General features: G+C 42.4%; 1 protein-coding gene across 1 annotated transcript; it reads left to right on the top strand.

The window, feature by feature from the left end:
* Positions 1–8,716: 8,716 nt before the first annotated feature.
* Positions 8,717–11,198, top strand: LOC103722854 (probable E3 ubiquitin-protein ligase RHC1A). The gene is made up of 2 exons (XM_008813551.4): positions 8,717–8,886; positions 9,910–11,198. The coding sequence occupies exon 2, from the start codon at positions 9,963–9,965 to the stop codon at positions 10,806–10,808; it is 846 nt and encodes a 281-aa protein (XP_008811773.1). The 5' UTR covers positions 8,717–8,886; positions 9,910–9,962; the 3' UTR covers positions 10,809–11,198.
* Positions 11,199–18,272: the final 7,074 nt, after the last annotated feature.

Here is an 18,272-nt window from a genome sequence, read left to right as displayed (position 1 = left end):
CGGACCCTCTCCACCAGATGCCCCCCAAAAGGCTGAACCAATCTAGTCTCGTCCCATGCAGCCCCTCAGGGACAAGGAGGTCACAGACCCGCAGACTCTCCGCAGCCTCGACGCTGACCATACTCGGCCAATGCCGCAAGGGGAGGGCATCTACCCACGAGTCTCAGCCATAACAATACTACGCCTATCGCCTATTAGCCATCTAGTGTGCACCAAAGCAGTAGGCAGGTACCTCGCAATTTCTCGCCATAGGAAGGAAACTCTCCGCCCTCGTGCCAGTGCCTCAGAGCCCAACCTCTCATAGCGGGCTTCCATGGTTCGGCTCCAGATCCCCTACAGCTCCAAAAAGAATCAGGCTGCATGCCAGGCAATGAGCACCTCCCGTCTCTCCAGGAGAGATAGAACCCTGAGGCCACCCTCACTGAATAAGAGGCAAATGCTCTCCCATGCCACCAAGTGGACCCCTCGACCACCTCCATACGAGCCCTATAGGAAGCCTGAAGTGGCCGCTCAATCTTCAGTAGCATTGTCCTTGGCATCATCATGTTTGCCATAAAATAGGTAGGCATGGAGCCAAGTACAATCTGATCAACGTCAATCTACCCATCATAAATAGAGACGTTGTCCGCCATCCCTCCAGCCTGCTCTAGACCCGTTGCACCAACTCGACGCACTCAGATACCCGTAGTCTCCTACCTGTGATCAGTACACCCAAGTAGCTCCAGGTCCCGTCCTGCTCTGGCATCCCAGAATCCTCCGGATCCCCTGTTGAACCCTTGCCATTGTGCTAGGGCTGAAGGAGATGGTGGACTTCTGGACATTCACTCTTTGCCCCGATGTAGCGCAGTAGTCGGCCAACACCTTCTTGAGGGCCTGTGCATCCTCTACTCACGCCCTCGTCAAGAGGAGGCAGTTATAGGCAAAAAGTAAGTGAGATATCAGCTGGGCTCTTGGAGTTGGGACGTAAGCCTCCAGCTTCCCGGCGACGCATGCAGCCCGTAGTGCCCGAGATAAGACATCAGAGCAAATGATAAACAAGTATGGGGATAAAGTACATCCCTGCCGAAGCCCCATGGTGGATCTGAAAAAGGGGGACAGTGTGCCATTGACCAGAATAGAAAACCTCAGTCCCCGAACACACTCCAACACCCAATCAATCCAGATCTCGTGGAAGCCAAGACTCTCCAAGTCTCGCCTAAGGAAGCTCCACCGGATTCTGCCATAAGCTCGTTCTATGTCCAGTGTGACAGCCATTAAGCTTCGCCACATCGAGGCTCGCTGAAAATCCCACATCATCTCTTGGGCTAACATGACATTATCAGAGATGCTCCTACCTCCCACAAAAACTCCTTGCTCCTGGCAGATAATTTCGGAAAGCAAGGGCTTCATCTGCTCCACCAGTATTCTTACCACAACTTTATATAAGGTTGTGCACAAGATGATAGGCCTAAAGTGGCTCGGTTCCACCGCGTCCTGATGCTTCGATATCAGCGTGACAAATGTGGCCTTCCAGTCGTTAGGCATCCCTGCCCGACTAAAGAAACATAGAACTGCTTCAATCACAGTCGTTCGGACAACGTCCCAGTATTTTCAGAAAAAGAAGGGTGGGAATCCATCTGGACCAGGAGCCCTATCCTCTCCCAGGGCCCAGACCGCCTTTCGCACCTCCTCCCACCATCGGTCGAACCAATAACGCATTCTCTATAGTGCCAATAGCTATGTCGGCCCTCGGGAGCAGGTCAACCTCATCACCCTCACTATCCTCTGACCATCTAGAGCGGAAGAAATTAAGCAAGACCTATCTAATCGCCAAGTCTCCCACCACCTACTGACCTGTCCCGTCTCGCAGAGACCGGATCATATTCCTCTATCTTCTAATAACCGCGGTCTGATGGAAGAAGCTAGTATTCCGATCACTCTCCCTGACCCACTGGATTCTGAACTTCTGTCTCCATAATATCTTATGCTGTCGCAAAATGGAATGATGAGTCGCAAGAAGCCCCCGAATGTGTACCATGTCGGCCTCCAGGAGTGCATCCTCAATAACTTCTTTTCTTTGAAGGTCGGCTATCGCGACCTCCACTCCCTCCAGCTTCCTAAAGATATCGCCTACAACCTCACGGTTCCAACGATGCAGCCGTCTCTTGGTTAGGTCCACTTTCCGAAAAATCCTCTGCATGGCATTGCCGCGCACCGGCAAGCTCCAAGCTCCTCGAACAATGTCCCAGGACTAAGGGTAAGACAACCAAACCTTCTCAAAGCGGAAAGGGCAATGGTGACTAGAGTCGGATGCCGTCGAGATCAGCAGGAACAATAATCTGAGGCAATCCGAGATAAATGGCTGACTCGATAGGAAGGAAACCGGATAATCCAACCAGTGGACGCCATGGCCCTGTCAAGCCTCTCCCAAACCCTGGCTCTATCGGACTGGTTGTTACACCAGGTAAACCGCGGTCCGGAGAAGCCCAGGTCTAATAGGCTGTTCCGCGATAGGAAGTCACGGAACTTCTTCCTATCCACTATGTCAAAAAAAGCCCTTCCACCCCTCTTCTCACTAGCGTCCTGGATACAATTGAAATCTCCCACCACTGCTAACGGAAGCCCCTGGGCGACTAAATGGGTGATTTTGTCCCACAGGGACTCTCCTAGACCTATGGTCAGTATTTGCATACACGCTACTTAAAACCCATGGTGCTGCATTGGATTTCGAGACGACCATAATAATCTGTTGAGAGCAGTTGTGGAAAATGTCTACTAACACCACACTCTGCTTCCACATAGCCAAAATACCCCCGGACAAGCCTTGGGATTCTACTGCATAGATCTTCCAGTCTGCCACTAAGTACTCGTTGAAGCCCACTACTGGAAAGATGCGTTTCATAGAAGAAGCGGATCTTTGATCCATGGATCTACACCAATCTCCTGAAAGATGGCATGAAAGACGGCTTTACCGCCCCTTCTGCAATTCCATGCTAGAATCTTCATGGAGAAAAGTCTGAGAGGTCGGCTACAGGCACGTTCACCCCTTGGGCCTCAGGGTCCATCTCCACCTCGGGATAAGTGCCACCCCGCTGAACATCATCAACATTGGCTCTAGAGACGACCCACATAACAGGCGCCTTGACCTGTTGCACCACCGTCGGATGATCCATCATTGGCGTGCTCACGGCCCCTTCATCATCATTCGGGTCACCTGCTCCGGGCGGCATAGGTGCAGACGTATCTCGACCCACTAGTGCATCACCCTCAGGGCAACCCACCATGACCTGGTCCCGTCCAAGCGAGTCTCGCCATCCAAACCCGACCCACCGGAGACTGCCTCCCTCTGCACTGTAAACACTCTTGCAGGGCCTTGAGAGTTATGGGCCTCAGGAGCCGAGTCCACCACCAGGGCCGGAGAGGTAAATTGGAAGACCGCAGCCGCTCCCCCAGCTGAGCCCTCTAGAGGCCCCCTCACTCCGGACTCACTAGGCCCATCTATTATCCTGAATAGGCTCAGACCCAGAGTCACAGAGCCCCCTCCGGGGGGGGCACTCCCCAGGGCTGACCCATTCACACTGGAGTGGGGCCCCGAGGGCCCGACAGCCCCACTCACGGGACGACCCGACCCAGGCCCATCGGCGAGCTCGCTTGGGCCCAGCTGAATCCTCCCTCCGAAAGGCCGGCAACCACAGGGGCCTTCCCCTTGCTACGCTCGCGTGGCCACGACTCTTGGGCTTGCGTGTCCGCAGCCCCGCGACGGGCCTACTAGCCCATCGCACGTGCCGCGCGAGGCACACATGCCCCGTGCAGCTGCGTCCTAGCCCGGCCGCGGCCCGCTCCCCCCATCCAGTCCCGGCTTGCAACAGCGGGGCCCAAATCCAATAGCAACCTAGGGTTCCTGGGGCGCTTGTTTGATGGGCCTGCATGCTGGCCCAGTGGTGCAGTGCTAGGGCCAACCTACTACTCCGCCGGGGCCACCGAGTCACCCAGGCCCACGATCGAGTTGGGGGTCGAGTCGACTCGGGAACCCTCGGATGGGATACCGGAGCCTAGGAGCGCGGCGACCACCTCCAGATGCCCTTTTGCCGGAGAGTAGCGGCGGGCCACCTTGGTTGGCTTCTGCCAACCCTCCAGGTCCGGCGGGGATGCAGGAGGACTAGGTCGAGCCACCGAGAGGGACGGCTGAGTTGAAGATGACTCGACCACAGGCACAGTCGTCGGTGGCCCTTTTTGCCACGGGAGCCGGGCACGAGTCGCCACCAACCATGGGCTATAAATCATCCCGAGATCACCCTCCACTGGGCATGGCCCCGGTAGCCCGGGGTCACCCCAATTTCCACAACCATGGGGGCTCCCTCCTTCGTCTGTGCTGGTACCAAAAATTTGCAGACGAACGCTGGGTGCCCGATCCTACCGCACTGGATGCCAAAATTTAGGAAATTCTTGAAGACCAAGGGCAGCTAGAGCACCTTCGTCTTCCCATGAATCCGGACCCCCGGAAGGAGGGGCTCAGTGGCGTTGATCGTGACCTTCACCCGGGCAAAGCCCATGGCTCGCCATTCCTCAGTCACCCTGTCAACGGCCAACAGCCGCCCTACCCGAGCTACAATGTCGAGAATGGTCGAGGTCGACCAATACTCCAGCGGTAGCCCGGATAGTCGGAGCCAGACCACCACGGTACTCACGGGGGCCTCTTTGGGCAGGAAATCAGGTGCCCACGACTCCATGATGAGGAGTTGCCCCACCACCACCCACGACCCCTTCGATAATGCAGGGTCCCGCTCCGTCGACGATCGGAAGCGTAGGGCAAAATGGTCTTCGACTAGTGTCACCGCCGCCACCTCTCCTGCTTTCTTCAACCGGGCAGCCATATCCTTGGCCACCCACTCGGCTGGCACTCGCCAGCCAAGACTGCGGCCCACCACCGCTAGACCCTCCCACTCCCGATGGGCAGCCTTGATGGGCTCCTCCGGGAGCTCTAGGACTGCCGAGGAAAGGCAGCTCAGCCGAGCCACCTCCAGTTCCGTGGGCCGGCAAGTCACCCAAGGCCCTAATCTAGCCTGGGCCCTAGATCCCTCCCCCTGACTCTCCAGAGCCGTACCTTTGCCTTGAGCTGCCACCTCCGCCTTCTTACCCATCGTCTGCACCGGTGTTGGACCCCCTGACTGCTCCATCAGTATGATCCAAGGCACCTGGGACACACAAAATGGTTAGGAGAAATCAAACAAAAGCACACCCGGTTAGGCGAAGCAGGGAGCCGAATCAATGCGTTCACGGCCGCGACCTCCGTGAGCACTCCACTGGACCGCCGCAACCCATGGGTGTCTCCCCACAACTTACCGCCGGGAAGCACAGAACCAGACCCGCCCCTTCCGACCACCCATGGCCCGATTAGATGAAGCAGGGAGCCAAATCAAAAGGGGGTCACAGCCGCGACCACCGTGAGTACACTACGCAACCCACCTCTTGTTGAGTTATCTCTCCTGTTTCGGGCCAAACCGAGAATGTCCTCAGTTTTATCCTTTTCACCGACCACCGCAGCCGTCGCCGACCACCACTACGATCGCCGGCTTCTTCACTTCTCTTCCCTCTCCTCTTCTCTCTCTTTCTTTCCTCCTTCTTCTTAGTTCTCTTTTTTTCTTCCCATTCTTAGTTTCCTCTAAATAATTTATTAATCTCTGTAAATATATAGATTCTATTGTTCTTTCCTAGTTGCTAATTTCTCTTCCTAACCCACGGATTAGATGTAGTGATGATTTATACCACTATGATGGACCAAACCCAGACCTCTGATTGAAGCCAAGTTGACCTAGTTTGGAGTCCCTAAATCGTTCCGGTACTCACATAGTAAACCAGCCCATTACTTCAGCCCCAACAAGATCTTTTGAAATTTGGCCACTATTGATCTTCACCTGACCAACCTAATTTAGAGGCATGAGGCCATGTTTTACTAGTATTTTAATTTTTGACTTTGCTTGGCTTTTGAGAAGATGATGATGAAATTAATGATATTTTAATGATATTAAAATATGTGCATCTGAAGTGAAATTTTTGAAGCGAGAAGAGGTAAGTAACCTAATACTTCAAAGTATGTTTTCTATTTTTTTGGTAAAATAATAATTGGTTGATTAAATTTGATTATGATATCTGTTTTATACTTAGTTAAACGGGTCAGGCATGCTAATGTTATGATAATAATATTTTTAAAATATATTATATGTTGTGTTATGAAATCTGGAAAATGTAATTAGACAAATTATAAAAAAATTATTTTATATGTATGTATTCACAGCACGGCTATGATCTAACCCCGCCAATAGGGATTATTCGTTGTCCATATTGATTTGTAACCTGAGAAATTAGTTTCAACACTGCACCATCAATGATTAGAATAGTGGTATTTGGACACCGTACCACCGATGGTTAAGAATATGGTATTTGGCACTTGTGCATTCCAACCCATGCTACTAGGTTGCATGGCCATAGCATGATGTTGGATTTCTAATATTAATTTATAAAAATAATAGTATACTTAAAAAAGATATATATATATATATTATTCAAGAATTGATTTATTTTTTATTCAGTTTCTTGCTCTTTAATTTATTATTTGGCATGCTTAGACCCTACTTTGAGGTGTTATGTTGCTTATTGGGCTAGTGCAGCTCATTATTATATTATCTCTATTGTTTAGATCCAAATACACAATTACTCGGGACTTGAGGAATGCGCTAGATCTTCTTGATATACTTTGAGTTATTGGAAGTCTAGTCAAATTATTTAGACTAGTTAAAATATTTTATTTGATTTAAGTAAATAGTTAGCATATGTTGACTATTATCACGTTTGAACTATAGTAAAAATTATTTGAATAAATTCTTGATTAAATAAATTTTCAAGAATTATTATCTTTTTGATATGATCTGTAGCCTTGCATGCTTGTATGGTCCGCTACATAGGTATGTGATGTCTGTTACACTCTAAGTTCGGAGCGTGATACTATTAATTGAAGTTTGTTTCTGAGAATAGTTTGACATTGTTACATAAGATGGATGCAAGGGTGAGCTCCCAACTGATCCAACAAAAACTATTGGGTTCCTTGTAAGACATAAACAAAGTTCATTAGAATTTCATCGAGAGAATGAAATAGTGAGGTTGGGACTCAAACCTAAAATCTTATATCAACACAATTAACTGATGAAGCCCCGGCCAATATGGCAGGAGTAATTCATGCGTTACAGGACTAGAAATATTATTTTCTTAGAGGAATTCTAACCATTGTTTTTAATGATGGTATTAGAACCATTATCTCGATCTCGGACACCCCCATTCTGTTATTGAGGTAAGTTGTTATTTCCTATTTTTTTTATTATAACAGTCTGCTATAACATAAATAGCAATAATTATTTTTCCATGTACTTTCTTTTCAATAAAATAATATTTTTTAAAAAAATTTAGATGGTTGTATGGTTAAAAAATGCATCATGTTTTATCAAATTAAAAATAAACAAAAAGGTAATACCATTATTGTTCTATAATTGCATGTTATTTCCATCGTAACACCTCTATAATAGCCATCATTTTAATGATTATTTTAATATTAGAAATTTCAAAATTATCGTTTTCAAATAAAGTAACAGCCATTATAACCATTATAAGAGCTTAACGGTTTCAATGCGGGATCTATACAACATAATGATGCATTATCTTGATCAATGAAAATAAATAAGGAACCTTACGTATCATTACTATACTTGGACTTTTCTTTTAACATAAGGAGTTTGTCATATTTACATGAAGATTAATATGTATCTTTACTGTTGCAGCACAAATTGCTTGCCTTAGTCCATGCAAAAGGATGTTACCACGTGTCTTATATAGTACTGATAAATCGATCTTTTTTGACTTAAAGTAATCTAAATAATTGTTTTTATTCAGTTCAGGAGAGATAAGAATTATAAAAAAAATAGTGCACCAATTGAAAATGGGAATTAATCCATTTATCGTTAGATGCCGCTTTGTGTTAAAACCCTTACGTCACGTATCCCTTTTTTTATCCCGTTGCCCTATCATGCGTGCGTATTAAAGCCAAACAATGTGCTAAGGCTATGCAATCTTTGGCTCGAAAGAATGGTTGATTTTTTTTTACAACAATACTCATTGGATCACACCGTACGTAATTTTTTGAGCAATCCGCACTCTATTACTCATCCACCTATATAAATTTTAAAACAATCATTGTGTGATTCAATAGTGAATTTATGCTAAAAATAATATATTTTTTTTGCACGGAAGATATAATCTTGTCCATGCAATCAAAAAATAAAAATAAAAACATCATATCACACTGGTGGACTAAGTGCCTCTGTGTGTGTGTGTGTGTGTGTGTGTGTGTGTGTGTGTTCTTTGGGCTGTCCAGTTTTCTCTATCAAAGAACAGATAGAACTCGGCAGCATCGTGACAGGGACGTGTTATATCCTACACGCCAATAATTCCTATGGATGGACGCTTCCCTCTCGTGGAGGACCCCTCAGCAACTTATCTCCCTCCTAAGTTATCTTACGACTGCTTGTATAGAAGTTTTTATGCGGGAGCCGAATTCCCCGCTCACCGCATAAACATTTCTATGCATGCAATTTCGTTAACTTTCTCGGAAACAACTTGACCGAGAATCTCGGTGCGTGTACCGCACCACCTTCCCACTCGGTCCACGTTGGATTGTCCAACTCGGACAGTTCGTAGTAAAATCAACGGATGATCTGGTTTCCCCCAGCCGACGTACAAGAAAGAAAGACGCCGCTCCCGAGGAGTCAATCCGTGTATAAAATCCAGGGAACCAGACCTCCTTTCTTCGTATGGTTTTGGGATACTTCGCCGTGTGGTTCTCCTTCTCTTCACCGCAAGGTATAATACTTGATAGTCTATTTTTTTTCGTTTTTTTATGTATTTTTATGTGGAAATCTCGCTTCTAGCTTTAAGGGATCTGTTTTCTCCATTTTTGGGGATTTTTTTATCGATTTTTTGATGCGGATTTATTGATTTCTATGGTTTTTTTATCATGATATTGTAGTACTAACTATGGGGTAGGGGTGGGAGTTGGTGAGGCCTTCTGGGTTATTGGAATTACGATTTCTTGTAAATTTGGGTGGATTATCGCCCGAATTTCTGGAAATATTTGTTTTAAGAGTTAGAATTGTGTTTGGTAGATTGGTAGTGATTTAATTCGATTCAGGTTAATTACTAAGTTAAAAAGCAAGGTTTAGTCCTTCCTTGTACTTTTGCCCCCAAAATTTGTAATTATTTGAGATATTGGAGTTGGAATTGTTGCCTATAGACATCCCTGAGTTTCCCTTGCTCAGTCTTTTTTTTTTCTTGGTTTTACGAGAAGACCTCAAAGGTTTGCTTTTGTTCATGTTTTGGATTAAAAAAAAAAATATTTTTCTGTTAATTGATGTGAAAATCTTGTGGAAAAGTTTGGGCTTTTTTTTTTCCAGTGTGTGGTGAAGAATTTCCAGTTTTAGTGTCACTCGGCCATGCAGAATCCTGTAAGAAGTCCAGACAAATTCTATTAAGTTTGTTCATGATACTCGATGTCTGGTAGTTAACTAAATTTTTGCCTTCATAACTAAGGAAACCAGCTTATGTTATCTGGTTTGCTGTCATCATATTGTTGTGTGCTGCAGGTGTCCAACTGGAGTCATGTACTAAATTGTTTTGTCTTCGTAGCTAAGGAAATAGGATAGTATTAGCTGGTTTGTTTTCACCATATTGTTTTGTTCTGGAGGTGTCCAATTGGAGGCATGTACTGAATAATTTTTTCCTCCATGTTTTTGCTTACTGTTAAATGAAATTTCTTGATTTTCCTATAATTTTTTATCTGAAATAAGTAATAAATAAGTTTTCTTCATGTTCTTGTTTTGGTTGCAGTTTCTGTTTTGGGGTCATATTTCATCAAGCATTTAACAAATTTAGAGTAGAAGATGTCAGGCAGAAGGCACACACATTGGTGTTACCGATGCAGGCTTGGAATCCAGCCTCAGGAGAGGGAAATGGTCTGCCCTAACTGTGATACAGGTTTTGTTTCGGAGCTTGATGGGACAGAGGAGCTTATGAGACATTTCATTGGCATTGATGCTGATATGGATGGTGACCCACGTTATGGCATCCCGGAGGCGATCTCTGCCATGATGAGTCGTGGGATGATGGGAGCGTACCGTGAGATTGATGTCCGAGGTAGACACAATATGCTATCAGACTTCGGGACGGAATTTGGCTCTGGTCCTTGGTTGGTCTTCAGGGGCCAGCTTCCTGTTCATTTGGCTGACAACAATGGCTTTGAGGTCTTCTTCAATGCGCGGCATGGTGTTCGGATGCGACGAGCCAACATGGCAGACTATTTTGTTGGTCCAGGACTGGAAAATTTAATTGAACAGCTGGCACAAAATGATAGACGTGGACCGCCACCTGCATTACCGTCAGCAATTGAGGCTATGCCCACCTTGAAGATCAACCAGAGGCACCTGCATGGAGACTCTCATTGTCCCATTTGTAAAGAGAAATTTGAGCTGGGGACTGAGGCACGGGAGATGCCATGTAAACATATATATCACTCGGACTGCATCATTCCCTGGTTGGGACAACATAATTCCTGTCCAGTTTGCCGCCATGAGCTGCCACCACAGAGCTCTGGTAGTTACATGCATTCAAGATCAAGTGACCAAAGCTCAAGTAGCAATGGAAATAACAGTGGACATCAACGCTGGAGGAACCTGTTGTCACTTCTGTGGCCTTTTCGCTCTTCAAACTCAAATTCTAGATCTCATTAGGCTGATTAGGTGCGTGCACTTCTGCTGCTATCCATGAATGTACAAACCAGATGAGTTATTCTAGATAGTCTTTTGGCAACCAAAGTAATATCCATAGCCTTTTTAGTTTGTGGCATATCCTACTTCTTAGATGATAGCTTATTTTGATTGTCCGTTAGAACTTGTCCATATGCATGGTGGCATGGAAACATTTACAGAACTTAGAATTACAAATCCGTAGCCAAGGTTGATCAAACAATCAAAGGCCTGTGTTGATAGACTCCTTTGATTGCATGTAAATGGTCTTATTTGCTTATAGCTGCATCTGCTTTCATTCTTTCCCCAGAACAATGATGTGCTCTTATGTAGTTTAATGTAGTTCTGCCTGAGCAGTAGTTGCAGGTTTTTGAATGCTGCGTTATAATATTTACATGCAGAAAGAGAACTCAAAAAATGCTTCTTGATGTTGTGATGGCTTCCTGTTGGTGGCTATATCTGTTTTTATATACAGGCGATCCACTCATGTTGGTTTTGCTAATGACATTGATTTAGTGGCTAGCCATTTGATGGTTGTGGTTTATTTAGAGAAATTACAAGTCTGAAACTTATGAATAGTGACAACCATCCAAACTACATATTTGATGGATTCTTGGTTTGGTAGGATGCTACTTGTTGTTTACTGCTTCAGTAGCTCACTTGAATTATACATGCTACTATACTTGCTATAACATTTCTGCTTCTTCATGATCACTGGAATGGGCGATTGCCTTATAGGTATAAAATGCAATTCATATGAGACTCAATAAATTCTATTTATTTTAAATGGGTTTTGTATGACAAAGACTTGTTGTCTTGTTGTTATTTTGACATAGCTCATAGGCATTCCAATCAGATGATCTGACCAAAGTTTTTAAGTCCCGTGGGATGGGGGTTTCCCAGTTTCTCTATAGAATTGGATGCCCTGTTGTCCCGTCCTATCCTAGCAGTGGTCCCGGTCATACATCCCGTTAGATATGTTCCATCTATCTCCTCTTCTTCTTTCCTTTCCTTCTTTCGTTCTTTTTCCTCTTCTTTCCATCCTTTCTTTCTTTTTCTTATACCTTCCTTTCTTTTCTTTCCTTTTTCTTTGTTTTCTTATCCCGTCCTTTATTTACTTTTTCCTTTTTCTTCTTCTTTTTCTTTCCTTTCTTCCTTCTTTCCTCTCTTTCTTTCTTTTGTTCTTACTTCCTTTCTTTCCTTTTTCTTCTTCTTATTCATCTTTTCTTTCGCTTTTTTCTTTTCTTCATCTTTCCTTCCTTTCTTGCTTTCCTCTTCTTCTCTTTCCGCATGGATGGGTTTTGGAGTTCGGACCTCATCCCAATCTTATTTTCTCACAGGAACAGGACATGACGGGTGGCTAGGACACCCTCTATCCCGCTGGAACTTAAAACCTTGGATCTAACACTATATTTTTAAGGTGGCATTTTGAATTTTGCTACCTTCATATAACACTCATGGTTCTTATTCTTCCATAAGCACTTGTCAAAGTTGCTCTTATTCTTTGATTTGTTTGGTCTATGTGTTGGTTTTAATAGTCATTTCACTGGTAATGGCTTTTCCCCCTATACCATTCAAAACCAACATGCTAAAGTTCATTACTCCTCTCTTCACCACTAGTTGTTGTTTTTGGTTTTCCTGTGCATTCATAGTCAATGCATCAGTTTGAATTTGTTTAATTTTCATATATCTTCCTCGTATATGATGATACTGGATGCACTTATATCCATAGTGTTCCTTCCACATCATTTATTTTCATTTGCTCTGCAAGGTTTATATCTATGTACTACCCTTAAATTGATGTGTAATATGTATTTGTATTTGAGGCCAACGTAAGAGCTTAATTTAGCCTAAATGCTCTCTTTCTAGTTAAAAAAAGGTTGAGTATCATGGTATGTTTTGACGGCCACTCAGTCAATTTAAGTCAATTTACTTCAACCACGAGGCCACAAACATGAAGTCAATTTAAGCTTTCATTATTTTTATCATATTCTTCTATATCAAAGCCAGTTTCCTGCCAGTACAATCTGTACCAATTCCTTACAATTTTATTAATACTTTTTAAGGTGCCTTCTACTTCTGACCCTCATATGCAACTTCAAATTTCTGTTTACAGAAGGAGCTTTATTTTCTCCTTCATTGCACGTCTTGTTGTCATAATATTGCCTCTTCTCTTTTTCAATGGTGTAACTTGTAAGCTTCACATAATCATTTCTAAAATTGGCCTTCCTAGCTTTATGTCCAAGTAAGAACTACTATCTACACAGTGACTCTATGTGTCCATGGATGTATGAAGACATATAATGATAAAATTAAAGTTTCTTTGGAGTAACTGGAACGGTGATTTTGTGGTGTTATGTGACTGATGGCACCCTTCCAGCTTGAGGGAAAATATATAGCACAATAAGGACTAAAGGTTCTTTGTTTAGAATGTTAGGCTGCAAAGGGGTTCCAAGTGAATTGGACGACTGTGGCAAATGATAAGATGGATCTGTGTCAAAATCAAGGAGAATTGAGTGAGAAATGTGTTTTTTAAGGGAACTGTATACAAAGTAATGGATGATGGATTCAGCTCATACATTTGAAGGTTTTGAGAGGGGAGGAACATGTAATATTTAACATGGATGAAGGTTGCGAGGAAGAATTTGGGAAAGCTTGCATGGCAAATGAGGCTATGTGAAGACAATGCATGATGGTTGTTGTCATTTAGCCATTATTCTGATGAGTCATCTCATGTGATGTTCTAAAATTCTCCTGGATATAATGTGCAAAAAAACCCTAAACATGCCAAAAGGGACATATCCTATCTGACCACCCAACTCCACCTTCTATTGATTTCTCGGGCTAGCAGCACCTTCTTTCATATGATAGGTTTGAGATAACAATTATTGCTACTTTGGGTTTTTTTTGGCCTTCAAGTTTCAGTGAAACTACAATTATTTTTTCATCGTTCCATTAATGTTGCTTTTTGCATCTTCCATTAATGTTGCTTTTTACATCTCCTGACTGACAATTTTCTGGTTTCCTATCTCATTTCTACAGAGCCATCATAATTGCAATCTAGCATGAATCCCTATTTCTATCTCTATCACTCAACATTATTTTTTCTGCAAGTACCAATTGCTAGTGGGATTTCTGAACTCTGTGGTTCATAAATCTATTGATAGCATGGTGACATCCTTTGATGTGTCTATCCATTGTTTGAGTTCATAGATCTTTTGAAAAATATTGCTACACTCGTTGTTTCTTCATATATTTCTTTGATTATCAAAACAGAACATTTCAAAATACAATTCTTCCTTGAGGCCATTTATAGTTTCTTCTTGATGTTAAGAATCTTCTATGTCAATTGTTGTGACAACAAAGCAAGTTTGATGTTGGCCTTAGTATCCTAAAAGGGAAACTGGCTTTCGTTGTTCATTGCATATTCTTGATTGACTTCCATTTCCCTTCAAAAAATCTGAAAGCATGGCCGACAGAAGTTGAGCATGTGGATTGCACGTGTGGCATGTGAGAGTCGAAGAGGCAATGGAGCCAGATTTCGAGGATGATACAAGACGAGACTGTTATTATTAAGGAAATGTATGGTTTTAATATTCATGGCTCCACTTTATAGATCCATTTTGTTTTTAGAACACTTAAAATCTGGCCATTTCACTATAACCGAACTTCATGAAATGGTTATGCATATCTTTAACTTATTGCTTTTTGATCATCTAAGGAACTTGATGCTTTCTTTGTGTAAGTTCAAAAAGCTTTTATTTAAACATCTCCCTAGTGTCAATTTTCTGTTAGTAGCTTTCTTCTTCTTTATTCTCCTATGGTATGAAATGTGTCCGGTGACACCGAGTTCAAGCATGTCTTTTAGATTATGCTTCTTTCAGCTGACCGGAAAGTGAGACCTATTTTGAGCAACAGCTGGACTATTATGTTATAAAACTCCCTCTCAGGCATTAGCCATCCATTTGCTGTGCTTTTTTTTTTTCTTTTCTATTTCAAGATATAAAAGTTTCCTTGAGTAACAAAACTTGTGAGATCCGATTCTATAAAACCGAGACTCCGAGACCTACGAATGATTCTTTGACCATATTTTGGCGGTACCACCACATTCTTTTTCTATTTAATTAAGTAGGTTATAACTATTTTTAACAGCCTTCTAACAAGTTCGGCTTGTTTATGAAAATAAGAGGGATACCTTCAGTGCACGAACTGCCTTTTATTTATTTGGGGCACCTAATCTTCCGTATTTGTATTTAATTAGTACAAGGATTGCTCTCTTCCTTCGGGAAAAACTTTCTCCAAGAAGGGACCTCTCGAGAGAAGGAGTAGCCGCACATTTCCTTCAAAAAATAGAAGTTCTTTTGGGCCCCTAAGAGGCTGTATTAGTCTATGTCGAATAAAAGCTCGGTACCCTTCCTCTGGTTTCCAAATGAAACTTACTGTATGAACAATTAGCTTTATGATTTTCTGAAGTTAGAGGGCTTGGTTTTGCATGACAAGGCTTGGTGGAGTTATTTCTGTTTACAATCTTGGTGGACTTAATATGAAAGGCTTTCTATAAATGGTTAAATGATGAGGTCGAGTGCTCGTGTTCTTCCATTGAATGAAGCTCTTTTTGGTAGGTCTGTTAACGAGCTCGAGCCCAAATGTGAGTTCGTATAGGCATTTTGCACGCAGCTATTGAAATAGCTGCTCTGGCTATAGTTTCTGGACAATAGTCCCTAAGGGACCCGGCAAATCCCTAATTTGGATTATGGGATCTGATTCTTTTGTCACATTGTTATATTTCGAGCCATTGAATGGACCAATTCGAGAACAATTGGATGATGGTTCTTTAAATTCAGTGGGTGGCGTAGCTACCGAGATCGAGGTAGATCAGCAGCTACTCCTCCGATGCGGAAATAATTATGCATCATTCGCATACCTGTGGCGGCTTCGAATAAATCATATAACAATTCTCTCTCTCTCTGATGATTCATTCATAGGGTCTCAACAAGGGAATTCCTATCAATAGCAAAACTATTGTTAATCTGCATTACGCACAAAAAAATAACAAATCGATCAGAGGTTGAATCGATCATCAGAAGAAGAATTAGGCCAAAAATTAGGATACATTCTGGGAAAATGAAACTTCCATGGAAGAGAAGAACCGTTTTCAAGTAGTGTTCAATCGATTACGTATTAATCAATATTCGATTGATTGGTCCGAGGCTATCGACAAACAAGATTTGTCTAAGTCACTTCGTTTCTTTTTGTCCAAGTCACTTCTCTTTTTGTCCAAGGGATATTTACGGAATCCCCATGAATAGATCAAATCTTATTCCATGATATTTCCATAAGATTCCTCTTTCTTATTCTTAAGCAAGCCCCCGAGAGGGCTTAGTTGATCATGATTTATGTCTATTCCAGAAATTCTCTATTCCTAATTACTGCTAATTCTATTTCTTTTTTTTTTCGCTACATCTACTTGTATGGGTTTCCAAAATAATCCAAGGCCAACTCTTTTAATTCCTAGGCTTCTTAAATTAGGATACCAGAGGAGGAGGATCACCATATATAACACAAAATTTCTCCTCCAATTCTTTCTAGTCGAGCTTCTCGATCTGTCATTCAACTCGATCGCTCTTTTGACTTTGGAATAAATTTTCTTTATCAGTATAAAATTAGAGGAATGTTATGGTAAAACTTCATGAAATTTTGGTTTCATTCGGCTCCTTTATAGAAGATCGATGTATTCCCAAAGAGAAAAATTAGATCCATAACATCTATGTTAGCTTTTCTGCATGAATCCGTCCAAAAAAATAAGATTGTCTAGATCCGATGGGACCAAATCTCATCAATTTATTTCAACACTGGATCATAATAAAGATATTTATTTAGTGTAATATGGTACGATATGAAATGAATATTACTGAATCGTCAGAACTATTTCGATATCTCATTTTGAGTTTCTACCCATAATATAATGGAGTTTTTGTAAATACATATGTATACGGTTCTAGTTATTGCATTTCTTTGTTTCGAACCATTCTTTCATTCAATTCCTCTTTCCTTTCTTTTTTCTTCTAGATACTATCTTTGAGTTCATCTCTTTTTTGCATTTCATTCAATCCACAATCACAGACGAAACAGAAGGACTTATATTGGAACTATATAAATGCAGTGAACCGCAATCAAATCAATCAATAATATATATATATATCGAGCACGGGTTTTTCTGGTCAAAACATATCTTGTCTTTATCAACCAGAAGTGATGTGGATCATTCAGGAATCGAAGTCGATTTGCTTTATAAAAAGAAGATATCAATGAATCCTTGTAGTTGGATCCCCAAGTTTTTGAAATGTTCCAAATTCCACCACTCGGGGAATTGGAATAATAACATACGACCAATATTTTTAGCTATTATCAAGTTAAATATGTTATGTTAAGTTAAATATGTTAACTTAAATATGTTAAGTTCTTCCTCTTCCTGAGAAATTATATTGAGAAGTAATCTGTATGGAGTTACGATTAATCACGACCCGAATCTATCGAATATATATATATGAAAGAAAAAATTCAGAGTTATTGTGAATCCATTCCAATCGCCTTTGGTAGAGTTATTACGTGGAAGTGCTAGTGTGGGCCAATCCACTTTGACTCGTTTTTATAGTTTACACACTTTTGTATTGCCTCTTCTTACTGCTTTTTTTTACTTTTTTTAGGAATCGTTTCAACAAACGAGATATTTCACAATTGACATTTGCGGGATATATATATTTTTCTTACTGTAATTATATACATAATACATACCCCGTTCTGACCATATTGCACTATGTATCATTTGATAACCCCCAAAATGAAATAGGTCCCGCCTTTGGTTCAAATAGAAATGTAAATGGATAACAGAAGTCCTTATTTTCATATTTCTTATTCCTTACCTTAATTTTGAATCTACTCTTTATTCTATTTTAGAAGGAAGGGGTATAATGAAATTCAACTAAAGTGGGATTATGTTCCCTTTTTTGTTTGAGAGAGATCAAGAATTCTCACTATTTCTTAGATTCATGGATCAAATTCGATTCAAACCGCCATTTTATTTATCAATTTCCTTTTCTTTTTCGTTAAGAGCTCTTGAGCCCTCATTAAATTTTCCAAACCCATCCATCGCCCGTTTCTATTCTCCGACCCCCGCCACCTCAATGCAAGACTAAAACCCTCGGCTCTCACACAGTCCCTGCTTTCCTCTAGGGTTTGCGTGCTCTCTTCGATCTGATGGTTTCCGAAACGCTCGAGGAGGATAAGAAGAGCTCGGAGAATGGATCTCCTCTGGGGGAGGGGGAAGCGGCGAGGGATCCGGAGGAAGCGGCGGCTGGAGGAGAGGCGAGCAGGGAGACTGAGAAAGGGGGGGAGAAGGAGGAGGAGGAAGAGGAGGAGGAGGAGGGTGGGAGGGGGAAAAGAAGGTTG

The sequence above is a fragment of the Phoenix dactylifera genome, unplaced genomic scaffold (assembly GCF_009389715.1).
Source record: "Phoenix dactylifera cultivar Barhee BC4 unplaced genomic scaffold, palm_55x_up_171113_PBpolish2nd_filt_p 000491F, whole genome shotgun sequence".
NCBI lineage: Eukaryota > Viridiplantae > Streptophyta > Magnoliopsida > Arecales > Arecaceae > Phoenix > Phoenix dactylifera.
This window is presented reverse-complemented; position numbering and strand designations above follow the sequence as displayed.